This window comes from Armigeres subalbatus, chromosome 1 (genome assembly GCF_024139115.2).
Source record: "Armigeres subalbatus isolate Guangzhou_Male chromosome 1, GZ_Asu_2, whole genome shotgun sequence".
NCBI classification, from domain to species: domain Eukaryota; kingdom Metazoa; phylum Arthropoda; class Insecta; order Diptera; family Culicidae; genus Armigeres; species Armigeres subalbatus.
In genome coordinates this window covers 198,742,746-198,757,737 of record NC_085139.1, presented here as the reverse complement: position 1 = coordinate 198,757,737, position 14,992 = coordinate 198,742,746, and the positions used below count along the sequence as shown (strand labels likewise).

General features: G+C 39.9%; 1 protein-coding gene across 2 annotated transcripts in view; it reads left to right on the top strand.

The window, feature by feature from the left end:
- Positions 1 to 356: 356 nt before the first annotated feature.
- LOC134205662 (ATP-binding cassette sub-family D member 3) overlaps positions 357 to 14,992 on the top strand; it is a 112,735-nt gene continuing 98,099 nt past the window's right edge. Inside the window, exons 1-2 of one of the 2 annotated variants that reach the window (XM_062681153.1) lie at positions 357 to 475; positions 1,807 to 2,139. In XM_062681153.1, coding sequence (XP_062537137.1) covers positions 2,024 to 2,139 — 116 coding nt within the window. In that variant the 5' untranslated portion in view covers positions 357 to 475; positions 1,807 to 2,023. Of the gene's footprint in view, positions 476 to 501; positions 899 to 1,806; positions 2,140 to 14,992 lie in introns of those variants that run through there. The other variant, XM_062681151.1, reaches the window with a different exon arrangement.

Below are 14,992 nucleotides of genomic sequence, written 5' to 3'. Positions count from 1 at the left end.
CATATATTTTCTGTCAAATTTGCCGTTTCCGTCGCCGTTCCGTTATATTGCGTTTGGGGCTTAGACTACGTTCAGATTATAAGCTATATCACTTGATATAACGAATCTTGACATGAGATGCCATATGCATTATTTCCAGTGAAAACTAGATGTATAAACACTGATGTCAAGATGCTCTATATCAAGTGATATAGCTCATAATCTGAACGTACTATTAAGTGTCAATGTCGCGACGGACGAAACGAAAATTTTTAATGCAAGGCAAAAACAATGCATACTACAAATACGACCTATTCATAAATCAGTATAGAAGAGAAGTTTATTAATCTAGTACATCAAATTGTGTGAATGTCATTGTTGACGTTCATTTGTTTTGACGTTTCGCAACCATCAACACCGCGTCATCACATAAAAAATTGATCGCAGTCCTTTTTTCCTTCTCTTCTGGATTCGTCGTATTCTCCATCAACCGAAAGTAAATAGGATTTTATAACTACATATAATATACACACATATTATACATTTATTTTTAATTCCACCGGTGGTGTCGCGAATCGCGAAAAAACTAAAGGTTTATCTGGCTGGAAGTAGTGGTGGTCGTGTGCAGCGATCCGTGCCCGTGGTGGTTACTATCGATTCAGTTGTCCATCAGTAGAGACATGTCATTTGACTTGTACGGTTGTGCGTTTCACGTTCATTGAGGTAGTCGTCGGTTGTAACTGGTGGTCACCGTTCGTTTAGGTTGTGGCTCTTTTCTGGAAGTGTAATGATTTCGTTTTAGTTTGGAAATCGCCCTTTGAACCTTAATAGGTACCACTATTTCCGAACGTTTGTTTCGGGTTGACTGCGGTTGATATACAAACGTGATAATTGTGTGGATAATAGATTGCTCGCACAGGTAATGCATAGGAGCATTGATCAGGAGAAATACAACTCGGCAGAGCTGACGTTGGTTCAGTTCCCGAGCGGAATTGTACAAGAAGTGCTAAATCACTTCCCCGTGGCACAGTGGTTTGAAGTCTTGGATTTTGCATCAAAAATACACAACATAAGAAAATAAATTGCATCACTCTTCTTTAGATGGGTGCGTGTGTGTGTGTATGTGTGTTTGTTTGATACATAGCGTACATAGCGAAAGTTCATTGTTAATTGTAATTGTAATTTTTATTGGGTACGACACTTTTTAGTTTACACTGTACATTAAGTCAAGGAAGTCAAATTATTTTTACCCGATTCTATGTTGAGGTCCACAAACAATTTAATATTATAATGATTTCCTAAGTAAATCTAGTCTCGTCTTCAATAATAAAAGATATGTAGTAAAAAAAAGTCGAAATTTCTTTATAAATCTGCTGGTGAACATTCCAGCAGTTGATTTATACATATTTGTAAATCAAGGTCAATGTTTAATCTAGCATTTCATTTCGCTTGGTCAATTAGTTTCAATCCAATTAGTACCAATGATAAAAGGCCCAAATATAGAAGGTTTCAAATAAGACACTTTTGGTTTATGTTAGAAAATAATCCTATGAGTTTAAGAAGACCTTAGAATAAAATAAAACCATTAATGGATAAAATTTAAACCATTTTGCAAACAATGTTTTTGGTATCAGGTGTATCAGAACCAAAAATGTCGACGAAATGGCTTTCAAGTAGCGTATATTTTTGTTTGTTAAATCTCATTCGTTCGACCATTGTGCTGCAGTACGATTTGGTGATAGTGTTGGAGTGGAAGCAAATCGAAGACAGGCCTAATGTACCTGGATCCGAAAACAGTCAAGTGAATCAATTCTAATCCAACTCTAGGGTATCGCGTTTCTGCTCAGAAGAAACAAGTGCGAGGCAACGAGATCGTAGTCCGACGAAAGCTGATCGCGCGCATTACTGCTACGTGTAGTCTAGCCATTAGGAGTGCGCTCTGGATCTGAAGTGGAACGGGGGTGATCGGAAGGTAATTGCTGTATCCAGAACACGTATAGAAAGCAACAGAACAGTGAAGTTGGGGTTACTTGGCTGACAGGAAATGGCGCCCAGTTTGAGTAAGATAGCTGGCGGGAATCAAAACCTAGCAATAGCGATTGCTGGTTGTACCGCTGCCACCTGGATTATTTTGTACGGCAAGCAGGTCCACAAGGCTCGGTAAGTCTGAATCATACTACATGCTGATATTTTTTTTTAAGTATTTGCGAATTACGTTACTTCTCATGCCATGACAATGATCGGTGAGTTTAAGCTCTTATCACTTCGTTTATCAATAGGCTCGATTGCGAGATTTGGTTTACTTTATATACTCATAGTTGGAACATATGGCTACAGTTCTGCTCAAATTTTTCCTTACCAAGGTGCTTCTTTTCTTATTTTGTGTGACGTCAATTAGTGTTCAATCAACTTGCTATCTTCATACATTCTTGATTCACGTCCTAATCATGTACATCCAAAAAAATATAATTTTACCAGGCAGAAAAAACAGCTGTAATGAAAAGAGTTACGATGTTCATACTTTTTTTTAATTAAATACATTTTGCTTATCAGTCAGCTTGCATAAAGTGGCTTTTTATATTTTACTGAAAATACAAATTTCAATATGTAAAAACATAAAAGCAAAAGAAATAAATTTATTATTCAAGATTTTATCATATTTTAATTCAAATTTTAGTTATGAAGCTTCAGGTCAATGATATGCTGCCGCGTATACTCGCTGATATTCTGTTATACAAGTGCTTGGACGCCCTCCGCAATCTCAACGCCATCTCAATTTAAACACATCTATACACCTATTCAAAAGTATATCTACCTACCTTCCTTGTATATAAAAAAATGCACGTAATTTCTTAACGGTTTAATGGCCAAGGATGGATACAGTTTCCTGAGAATCTAACAAAATCTAATAATCGATGTGTAAATTGTGTAAAAAAAGGTGGAAATTTCAAACTAATTCAGACGAGTAAAAATCACCCTCAAACTCAGTAGTTACAATTGAAAGCAATTATTTATAACGAACTGCAAAATACAAACACTCGTCGGGGTTCCGGTCCGCATGCCCCTCGTACACGTTCATGGCTTCTTATGCAAATTAACGTTCAAAAGGGCACTGCTACGTTGAATTGGAATAAAATAGTAGGGAATAGCTAGAAAACAATCATTTGTGGTGGATTCGTTGTTTTTTGTAATGAAAAGAAAATTAGCTTTGAAGTAGATTTTTGAAAAGGTTGTATCGAGATCTAATCCACATGCAATTAGTTTGATAGAATTTAGTTATAATCGTGTTTAGTACTTGTTGGACTCGACAAGTACGATACATTGAAAACGACCTTACTATGGATGTCGGAATACGTATCCGTCAAGTACAATCAAGTGGTTGAATTGAATGAGATAGAATGAATTCGTCTTATAACAAGAGAAGACATTCCACTAAAAGCTCGAAACATGTTATCCTTTTTTGTGGTATTTCTGTCAAAAATATGCTTTATTCAAAAATTGATATCTCCGATTGAGGCAAAAAAAAACACGGCTCTTGAAAGGACAAGTCATATTGGATGTTAATTTGTTCTAAAGTTTCTATTGTAATGAAATACGTCTGATAGGTTTGAACATTGGTAGTGGAATGAAAATTTTATTTAACAATATAACAAACTTCCGTTTCTAAGACACATCATGGATTACTTGATTACTAACACTCCTCCCTAATCCTTGATTCCGATGATTCGCTTCATATGAGTAATCCCAGATTGAACGAGAGGCTTTGTAAATCCATCTGCTGCTTGGTCTTTAGTGTTTACATAGCTGACCGTCACTGATCCGCTTTCAATAGCTTCGTGAACAAAATGGTAACGTATATCTACATGTTTTGTCCTGGGATTGTAGCTTCCATGTTTGGCTATGGCGATGGCAGATTGATTATCACATATAGAATCTGGATACGAATTTCTTCAAAAATTTGCTTCAGCATGTTTCGCCACCAAAGTGCTTCTTGAATGGTTCGTGATACGGCCATATATTCTGCCTCGCATGATGACAAAGCTACCGTTGGTTGCCTTTTGACGTTCCATGAAATTGCTCCACCTTGGAACATGAAAACGTATCCGGTAGTTGATCGTCGCGTATCAACATCTCCTCCCCAATCCGCATCGGTATAACCAATTATTTCGCTGCTGCCTTGCTTATTGTATACGAGTCTACTGTTGATCGGTCCTTTCAAATACCGGAAAATTCGTTTCACGGCTTCCCAATGCTTTCGGCCAGGATTACTGCTAAACTGACTAACAGCGTTGACTGCGTAGCATATATCTGGACGAGTGGCTTGGGCTATGTACTGCAGACATCCGACAGCTTCTTTATATGGGATATTTTTCATTTCATTACTTTCTTCTACCGATTTTGGTGCCATTGATTTGTCCAAGCGTTCGCTGGGTTCATATGGTGTTGAAACGGGATGACTGCTTGATAAATTGAATCTGTTCAATACTTCTTCAATGTATTTTCGTTGGTCCAGTGATAATTCTCCGTGCTCTCGATTTCTTTTATTTGAAGTCTTAACGCACGGGACGCACTATTACCACCAGTTTTGAGGAAGCCCCTATTCCACTCATCGCAGTCGAGCCATTGCCACCTCCAACCTACAGCCGTCCCAGTCCTGCGTTTGAGTTGGAAGACGGGGTCTTCCGGACTCCATTGTTTGGCAAGTATGATCGATTACGAACTGTGGCCTCGCCTGAAAGAATTCCTGAATTACAGTGGACCCGCCCAAACACACTGCGTTCATGCACAACTACGACAACGACGTGTTTTTTCACCCATTTCTTCAACGGGACGCACTTCTGCCATCAGCCCTGAGGAAGCCCCTGTCCCTCTCGTCGCAGTCGAGCCACTCCCGCCAGCGGCCTGCAGTCGTCCCGATCCTGCGTACGAGCTGAGAGACAGGGTCTTCCGGACTCCAATATTTAGCAAGTATGGACAGCCTTCAACAATTGCTTCACCTAACAGTGTTCCTATTCCCAGTGGATTAGCCCAATCGTCTGGCGCAGCAAAACGACCACCTCAATCTCAAAACACTCACCGTAGGCACAATGTAGGCTCTCCCTCGACAGACTTCCGTAAAGATAACCTTCAAATTTATTACCAAAATGCAGGCGGCATAAATTCCAATGTCCTGGATTACCACCTGGCCACTTCGGCCCAATGTTATGACGTGATCGTGTTAATGGAAACCTGGCTCGATAGTCGCACACTCTCTAATCAAGTATTCGATTCCGGTTACGAGGTACACCGCTGCGATCGTAGTTCGCGAAACAGCAGAAAGTCTTCCGGTTGTGGTGTTTTAATCGCAGTAAGATGTGGTTTGAAGACTAGAGTCATCGAAAATTCTGAATGCGCTGTTACATTCCTCCTGACAGAACTAGAGATCTGGTTTACATCGATACTCATTGCCTCTCCGTTTCATCTATAGTGGAAAACATGGCCACAAGCGACGAAGTTATTGTTCTAGGAGATTTCAATTTACCCGGTGTCTCATGGAAACCATCTCAAAATGGGTTTCATTATCCTGACAACGAACATTCCACATTCCATTCCGGGGCATTGAAGTTAATCGACAGCTACAGCGCAGCGACGCTAGTTAAAGTTAATCACTGTCGTAAACGAAAATCTACGCAGTTTGGATGGTGGTTTGCTAAAGCTAGCATCATCCCGTCGCTCCATGCATCTCACTCCGACGGGTTTCAAGGGATCTTGTGACCACGAAAGTATCGTCTACGAAACAGTAAGCCTTACTACCGAAAATCCGCTGCTCTTACTTTTCGCACGTCTTGGGCTACGTAATCGAAAGGCACGTTCCTAAAAAGATCAACAATAGAGATTCTCATCCCTCCAAGCAAACAAAGGAGCTTAGAAAACTGAAACCCACCAAAAGAGCTGCTCTTGCTCTTAGGAAATACACGAAACATCGTACACTTCTACTTAAATCGTACTATGTGAGATTGAACTACGATTATAAGCGACTCGTTTATGCTACTCGCAATATCGGCAATGCTGCCGATGGGCTACGGTTGATGATGCCGGCGGCAGCAAGCCGGATTCCGTAGCTGTCCGACGCCTGCACAATGGGGTCCTGTCCGACCCTATCCGGGAATATCGACATCAACGCCGAAATGATCTCGACTGCAGCGTAGCTGGTGTGAGGCAAGGATGTATCCTATCACCGTTACTGTTCCTCAAGAATATATAATTCGGGCCTGGTGGCCTCACAACTGGATCTAACATGTTTCCCAAGTCGGCCCTTTGCACCACCGGAGGTGTACAGGATCCGTAAGTAAGTAAGTAAGTTCAGAGGAATCTGAGTCCCGGGACATAAAGAACATCATGCACAACACAACTTGTAATCATGGAACTTCTCTCTCTCGTACCCTTGATCCTTCCGGATATTTATTGTCTGAAGTCCTTGTACTCCTCGCTGGTACGTTCTATATTGGAATACGGCTCCGCAGTTTGGAACCCGAACTATAACAACGGTTCCGACAGAATCGAATCGGTGCAACGCCGATTTTTACGTTTCGCACTACGTAAACTTCCATGGAGGGATCCACAACGCCTTCCAAGCTATGAATCGCGATGTCAGTTGATAAATTTGGAACCGCTTCGACACCGTAGGGAGACAACTCGAGCTCTTCTAATTGCTGACATCTTGCAAGATCGTTGTACTTCGTTCGGTTACGTATTGCTACATCGCGTAACCAATCCGTCGTCCCCACCATGTGGTCGGATGCACTGGAGTCAAATCCATGCAACTGTTCCGCGAGTCGTTTACATTGCCATCCGAACAACCACTAACCAGACTACTAACAAGCTCACTTCTTTTTCGCTGACGTGAGCTTTTCCCTTATTTACCTCTTTTCTCTCTCTCGTACCTTGATCCTTCCGACTTGTACATTCCGCTCGTTTATGTCCGAGTTGTCCACAGAAAACACTTTTAGCTTCCTGTTGCTTTTCTGTCGGCTGTCATGTTTCCGAACGATTTACCGGCGAAAGCAGTAAACATCCACTTGCGCATCATCACTATTTGCTCGCTTCACTTTCGTTCAACAATCGCGCCCGTACAAAATCAAACGTACCAATTCATCCGAAAGAGTCTCGAGCTTACACCAGCTGACCGTAAGACCGCGGCATCGTTTGGAGCAAATAAAATCAATTAAACGCTCATCCAACTTTATGCCCGCAGCAACGTCGCCTATTCTATCGAACACCAGCATTTCCATCGGTCCGCCTTCATCGTATTTCATTGCAGACAACTTCTTAAGCAAGAAAATTGACCTGAAATACCTTTCAGCGAAAGCATTTGCAAAGCCCCCAGATTTCCACGGGCGTTCGCTTCTGCTGACCTGAAGCTGCAGATCCGCTATGTTCCTTATCAGGACTGATTTGCACTAACTTCTTTCACTCTTCTTTCTGCCAATAATTTTCTTTCTTCAACTTCTTCAGCTGTATCTGTTGCAACAACACGATATTCCGGCACATCATCTGCTTCTTGTTCGATGCACGGAAGCCGAGCTCTTCAAATGGACCTCCATTCAGCGCCAGTCTGAAATACCTCCGTCAAAAGATATACTTTTCGTCACTTCCATTCTGGAAAGAACCGCTCCCTCGACAAAAAAATCTGCTTTGGAACAAACCGAAGACACGATCTTTCGAAGATCACGCACGTGCGATTACCGAAAAAACACTTTTTAGGTTAGGGCGTGCGTTGGGCTCATAACCTGAGAAGATTCGAACAGGGACACGAGTGGAGCGAAATCAAACGTTAGTTCAGTTCGAAGTACAGTTTGGAAGTGTTTATTCCGTAAATAACAAGAGTCAGAACATGATCAATGGTATACATTCGGGTATTACATACATTCAAATATAAGTGGTAACATTTGCTCCAACGCTTCCTGTAGTCGGTCCATAGCCTGCGCTCCGCGTTTCGGACCAACATCATTTCACCGCACCGGTATTGGTGCGTCTGACGCTTCGCACGTCCTTAGCGCCAGCTTTTCGGCCGCTCACATCATGTCCTTAGCTTTCTTTCGACTTTTGCTGCCCTACTGACCAACTGCAGGGTTTTCGGTCCTTAGCACAGGCCGGCTGGTCCCCTTTTGCGACCCGGCGACTTGCCTGGTTGTTGCCCGCCTTTTGCGTGTAGTCGTCTTCGGGTCGCTCCTCTGCACCCCGATCTGCTCCGTCCAGACGACGTTTGGCCTTTTATCGTCGCATGTCGTTTGGCTTTCCCTGAGCGCTTCGCAGTTGCTGCCTGACCCGTTTCGGTTAGGCGCAGTCTTTTCTACATTTGCCGTCAGGGAAGCACCTTTATCGGCTTTCTCTCTCACCACCCGTCTGATAAACGCATCCGTTCTTGTCTTGTTTAATTAACCTCTAAGGCAATCCGTTTATTCTTGGAAAAGTGTTTTGAAACTAATTGATTTCTAATAGCGAAAAAATGTAGATAAAAAATCTTATTTAACTTTTGAAAGTTAGGTACTTCAAAATGTTTTCCCAACATGGAAGAAATAAAAGTTGATTCAATGATGGAATTATTTCTATTTTGAGCAAATACTGTTAAGGTTACAGACAAGGCAAGGAATTGAACAGTCGCTTGAATTGCACGCGTATTGAAAAAAGATATTTTAGTTACTAGATAAAGATTGTCGCTTCGGTTCCTTTGTTCTGCTGTCCGAAACATGTGGGTACATACCTGTCAAATCGTATGGATTTTCCTTCTTTGACATTTAGCTCCCTATCATCGCCAGCAAAAGATGTTCCGACAGCGACGACAGCGACAATCTTTATCTAGTAACTAAAATATCTTTATTGAACGATCTAAACATCTTTGTTCAACTCCCTTGAACGAAAAACAAGTTGAACAAGTTCAACTTTTGGCTATTCAACTGAATTGTAAAATTCAATTGCCCTCTTAAAACGTAGCATTATACTACGTTTTGACAGGACAATTGAGTTGAACAACAGTTGAACTCAATTAACTGCCAAAAGTTTAGGTGTGCTCTCTGCAGGGTGGTGATAACTTGAACAGATTCACAACACATCGGAGTATGTCCGTCTGGATTTGACTTGAGTAAGAATGAACGTCGTTTCTTTATTGTATCTTTCTTAAATACTGAACAATTGTCTTCTGCGTTCAGGTACGTGAAACACGTAGTGGTAAAATAATAATATAACGGTGTGGTGTCTGACATTGGAAGTGTGCTTAAGGTTAAGGCTTTATTGTTGATGTTTATAATGTGATGTTTGGCAAAACCGTTAGTGGTTTGTTTTAGGTAAAACCGTAAAGAGTACTTTTCGTAGACAAATGACAATGACAAGATAATGGTAGCTAATTAGGTATTCGATAATTTATGCTAATGGGTTTATCTCTATTGCTGATTGTTGATTTTCCTGACATGATATGCTAGTATCTACACCTCCCTTTAGGAGAATGGTAACCATTCGAAAAGAATAAAAAATATATATAATTTCAATATGAAGTGATGTACGCTCCTAACTTTTTACGCTTTAATCAATCTATTTTTGTGAACTTTGGACTGTTTATTTGTGACTCGATGTTTGATTATACAATTTGGTTCTTCTGATTTAATTACATGATGTGGGCGATGTAAAAAGGTCTAATTTCTTCCTATTTTCGTTTGTGATATAAACTTTATCTCCTACGCTTAATAAAAATAGGGTTTGTTTGTATTTGCTGCAATTTGTCGGTTTTGTTTACTCTGAATCGCTATCTCTAGCTATTTGGTTGGAGTTTTGGAGTCTAAATTTAGTTCGGCATCATCTGATCAAGATTATAAATTGGTTCAATTGTTGAGTTTAAATTTTAGAATCTTGCGGTAGCCTAGCTTTCTTCGAATACTAACTCATAAAGTTATAGCCATGTTCGGTGGTTGGTGTAGTAAATGTTGAATTCATAAAATTTTACCCAATCATCCCAATCGTTTGGATGAGCATTGTGAAACATCTCAGATATTCGTTTAAACATCTGTGATTTCTCCAGTGCTCCAATTGACTGTGGGTGGTATGCTGTCGAAAAATTTTTTTTATTTCCATTAGTTTACGATTCTTCTAACCTCATTATTATACTCTGATCCTTGGTCAGTTCTAATTTCCAAGAATGATCCATAGATCAGGATAAAATTGTATACTAGTGCTCTGGCTAATATTGCAGCTTCCTTTGAGTACTGGTACAAGTACCACATATTTGTATAATACATTGTTAATAAATATACCTGTTCCTTTATCAGTTCTTGTCAGTGGACCTGCAGTGTCTACTGAAAGGACTTCAAATGGTCTAGAAGGAGTCGTAGTGACTACTTCTGGCTTGTATATATGTTGGCTTTATTCACCTTACATTTTCACAATTTCTGACAAAGTTTGATATTAAATTTTTCATGTTTTGGAACTTATATATTTCTCTCAATTTTAAATATAGCCGATGTTAGCCTATATGACCTCCTGTAGGTGTCATGTGATAATGTGTTAGTATTTCATTGATATCCTCTTCATTTTCTATAAACGTCTGGGGTTTATAAAGTATTATCTCGTACGGGAAATGGCATTGTTTATGATTCTTGAGTGTATGGAGCGAGATAAAATTAAATATTTCGTTTTCCGTTGAGAGTGCTAGCTTATCTCTCTTGTAATGCTTCATATATTTCGATATTTCTAGAAGAGCAAACTCTAAAGCTGACTTCCATTTCGCGTAGATGTTAATTAACTGTTCCATCTTTCTATAATTATATGATTAAAATGGACATCCTTAACCGATTGTTGTGCACGCTACCATCGAGTTTAAGGAGTTTATTGGTCTGAGAGGAACTCAGTTTGCTTGTGATGTGATCAGTCTCACTGCTAGCTTCCTTGAATCCTGGTAAATGTTTTCTTCTTTTGTCATGGCTCTTGTGTTAACCACAAGAACACTTAGACTTTAAGTTGTTCTGAAGTAGTAGAGATTACAATATGAGAGGCGTCCGCACAAACGTTTGCTTTTCCACTCTGAACTCGATATCGAAATTAAATCTTCTAAATCAACCCTCATCCTGAGTGTTTGACGTAGGATTTTCATATTGAATAGGTATACCAGAGGCCTATGGTCTGTTCTAACCAAGAACCTTCTTCCGTACAAATGGTGTGAAATAGTTAACTGCCCAATGGATTGCTGTTAACTCTTTTTCGATTATTGGTTTATTACTTCGGGTGTGAAACTTTTGCTTAAAAGCAACTGGGAAATTCCATCTCGTACATTTGGGAGTACTGCACCACATGCTATATCAACGCGTCTGTGTGACAATAAATTTCTGAAAAATCTGGGTAGCGTAAAATTTGGGGTGACATTAGATATTGTTTGAGTTTCTGGAAACCTTCTTCATGGGCCTTGGTCCATTGAATGTGAACCTTTCTTTGTAATTCGTTTAATGGTTTGAATGCGCGAAGTTTGCACAAACTCTCTGTAGTAATTGCAGAATGCTACAAATCTGCGTGCCTCTTCAGCATTCGTGGGTCTAGGAAAATTTTTCAATACATCGAATTTGGAGTCATCTGGAGTATTCTTTATCGGTAATTTTATGACCAGATAGGTAACCTAGTCCGAAAAATTTACATTTGCTGGCATTAAGTTTTAAATTGTAATGCCTAAACGCTCAAATGTTTTCGTGTTATCAAGGTGATGATCAGCAGAACATCCTGTAACTACAATATCATCAATGTAGATGAACGCACATTCTGGAGTAGTCCAGCCATTGCTTATTCATCATTCTCTGAAAACTGTTGGGACTGATATTTAAACAAAAGGTAATCGCTTAAACTGAAATGACCTGAGGAAGTAGAGGAATGCGGTACTTCTGGATTCTTGGTCTAGTGGATTTGATGGAATCTGACATAAGATCAAGAGTACTGAAGCATCTTTGCTCTTCCAATTGGTCCAAAATTGTGTCTATGCGTAGTAGTGAAATTTATCTGCTAATACCTTTTTGTTTATATTGCAAGTCCACTACAAGTCTCCATTTTTGAACTATCATCAGACTTTTTCGGTACTAGGAGAATTGGGGAATTGAAGACACTGAAGGTCAAAATTCTTCATCCCGAAGTTTTTCACCTGACTTTGAATTTCTTCTTTGTTGCAGATTATGGATTTATAATTTGGTGTGTACACGGGTGAAGTATCCTGTAATGGGATATGCTGTGAATAAAATTGTTGGTCGAACTTTTCTCCAGGTAAGCAAAATACATCAGAGAATTCATTAATTAAGTTTTAAGTTTTGGTTTTACGCTGGGTAAGACTTGGTCCATGCTGCACGAGTGCTGTAGCAGTTTTGATGTCAAAGTTTCGTTAGGTGTCCCGGAAGACATGATTGAAATGGTGGTAGGGTTCTGCTTGCTAATTGGGGTTGATTAGACGTGATGGAAACGGTGGAATTTTCCCACGTTCTGAAGTTTCCACTTAACCTTTTACAAAAATTATCGAGTTTGCTACAGACTTTAGAGTAGGTTTGGACGAGTGGAAATTTGCGTATTTTTCAAAATTTGTATTTTCTAAGATTTTAGTACATTCCATGTATCAGCCTTAACGCTTGGTAAATTTTCACTTCGTCGTTCCACTGTGTATCCGAAAGACAACGCCTGTTTTTGTTTAAGACCGATTTATATTCATTTAAAAATCTTTGAGTATTTCGCCCTTTTCTAGTATTCCCTGTAGAGACGAGGACGTTTTATATTCTTCAACAAATTTGTATGTTCCTTCTAACGTACTCATCGATCGTTCTCAGTCTATTCATTTAGTTTCAAATAAAAGGATTTTACATTTATAAATTTAATTGTCGTTGAAAGAATTTTAGTATTGTTTTTCCACATCACTAGTCCATCATTGCTTATCATATATTATAAATATATTCTAGCATTTTTTTTTTTTTCATACCTGTATGTTTTTCACTACTTGTATAACGGTATTACTGCTACCACGGTTGCTGGCACCGGCAGTCTTCAGGGTGGTCAGGTTTGACCGTTCGCCCCTGACAATGTGTGATGTCTCCGCACTCGTTGTAGCGTCTCGTAGGGTGGTCTGGCTTCGACCGTTCGCCCCTTGTTGTGATGATTGGATGTTGCTAACTACGGCTGACTTATTGCATTTCACTATCCTTCACTCGCTGGCTTGCGCTGTCGCTATGATTATTTTGATCAGTTTGCTTGTTCACTTTTCTTTTTGTTGTTTGTGTTTGTATAGCAATGATGATTGTAAGCATCTATCACCGCTATCGCTAACGTGGCGATTATTGCTAAGTACATAACGTTTTCATTGATGTTAAATTGTTCCATTGGCAGATAGTATTCCTCACTTTCGGTAGTTTCCACTAAATGAGTGGACGTACTGCCCTCTTGTCGTCGTCACTATTATGGGCCAACAGCCCTTACGCATACGCGAGTTTTATCATTAGTTCGTTTTTCTGCGTCGCACTTTCTCACTTGTGTGCTGTTTTAATTGGATCTCGCCTGGGCGGCTTGTCGGATTTTCGCACTTGGAACTTATTGTGGGCGCGTATACACATGTAAGCGACCAGTACGCCTAGCATAATAACAAAGCACCTGCTATCACTCGCACTTCGATGGTGTTCTCATTATGGTTGATTATCGTGTCACGAACCACATTTCAGGCTTTGATTTCACTAATTTTCCGCTGATAACTATAGGTTGCCGATTATAAGTCCGGATCGCACTGCTACTTAGACACTTTGTACAAACAAAAGGCTAGATCGCCGATTAGAGTCACGGTTCGCATTAGGTGTGCTCCTGCACGGTGGTGATAACTTGAACAGATTCACAACACATCGGAGTATGTCCGTCTGGATTTGACTTGAGTAAGAATGAACGTCGTTTCTTTAGTATCTTTCTTAAATACTAGTTTACAATTGTCTTTGCGTTCAGGTACGCAAAACACGTGAGTAGGTAAAATAATAATATAACGGTGTGGTGTCTGACATTGGAAGTGCTAAGGTTATGAGCGTTTATTGTTGATGTTTATAATGTGATGTTTTGGGCAAAACCCGTTAGTGGGTTTGTTTTAGGTAAAACAAAGAGTACTTTTCGTAGACAAATGACAATGACAAGATAATGGTAGCTAATTAGGTATTCGATAATTTATGCTAATGGGTTTATCCTATTGCTGATTGTTGGATTTTCCTGACATGATATGCTAGTATGCTACAAAGTTTAACTTGTTAATTACTATTCATATTGCTTGGTATATTTGGACAGATTTTGAAGATTTCGAGTTATGGTCCAGATAAAATGTGGCAACACTGGATGTGTTCTCTTAGAAAACAAAATATACTGTGGTAACATTGTGTGTGATTGATTTCAAGAAAGACTAAATTTTAGTTTTTAATGTAGGTTCTCGGCCAATTTTTACAATAAAATGATACCAAGCGTTGGTTTGAAGCGAGCTATTGCCGCCCGGTAAGATGGATTATTCACAATGATTAAAAATGCCACACAAATTATTTTATAAAGTCATCTACCTCATCCCACAGATGTTCACACTTAGCGAAGACGGCAACCTGATGTTTTTCCAGTCAGCTGTGCTTCAGCTCCATCGGTGCATCGTTGTGGAGAGGCAATTAATACGGACCGTAGGGTCGCGGAAGCACTGAAACGGAGTATGAACGACACTCCACCCCATTCATATAGTGGAGCACAAGTAGCATTGCGACAAGTAACAGAAAATCACCACTATCTGTTTTCTCCAGGTTTCGTTGGCAGGACAGCAATTATTCGTGCGACCTTCGAAACACGTCGATCGTTCAACAGCAGCAGCAGTAGTGATAGTGCCATCGGATCGCCACAATCAGTTTCACGGTTCCAGCACCAGCCAAGAAGCGTAAATGGTAAGCAACAAGTGTCTGGTTGTGGGTTATCGATTTTTACATTTTAGTGGTTTAAATTTCAAAAGATAGGTATGGGAGAATCG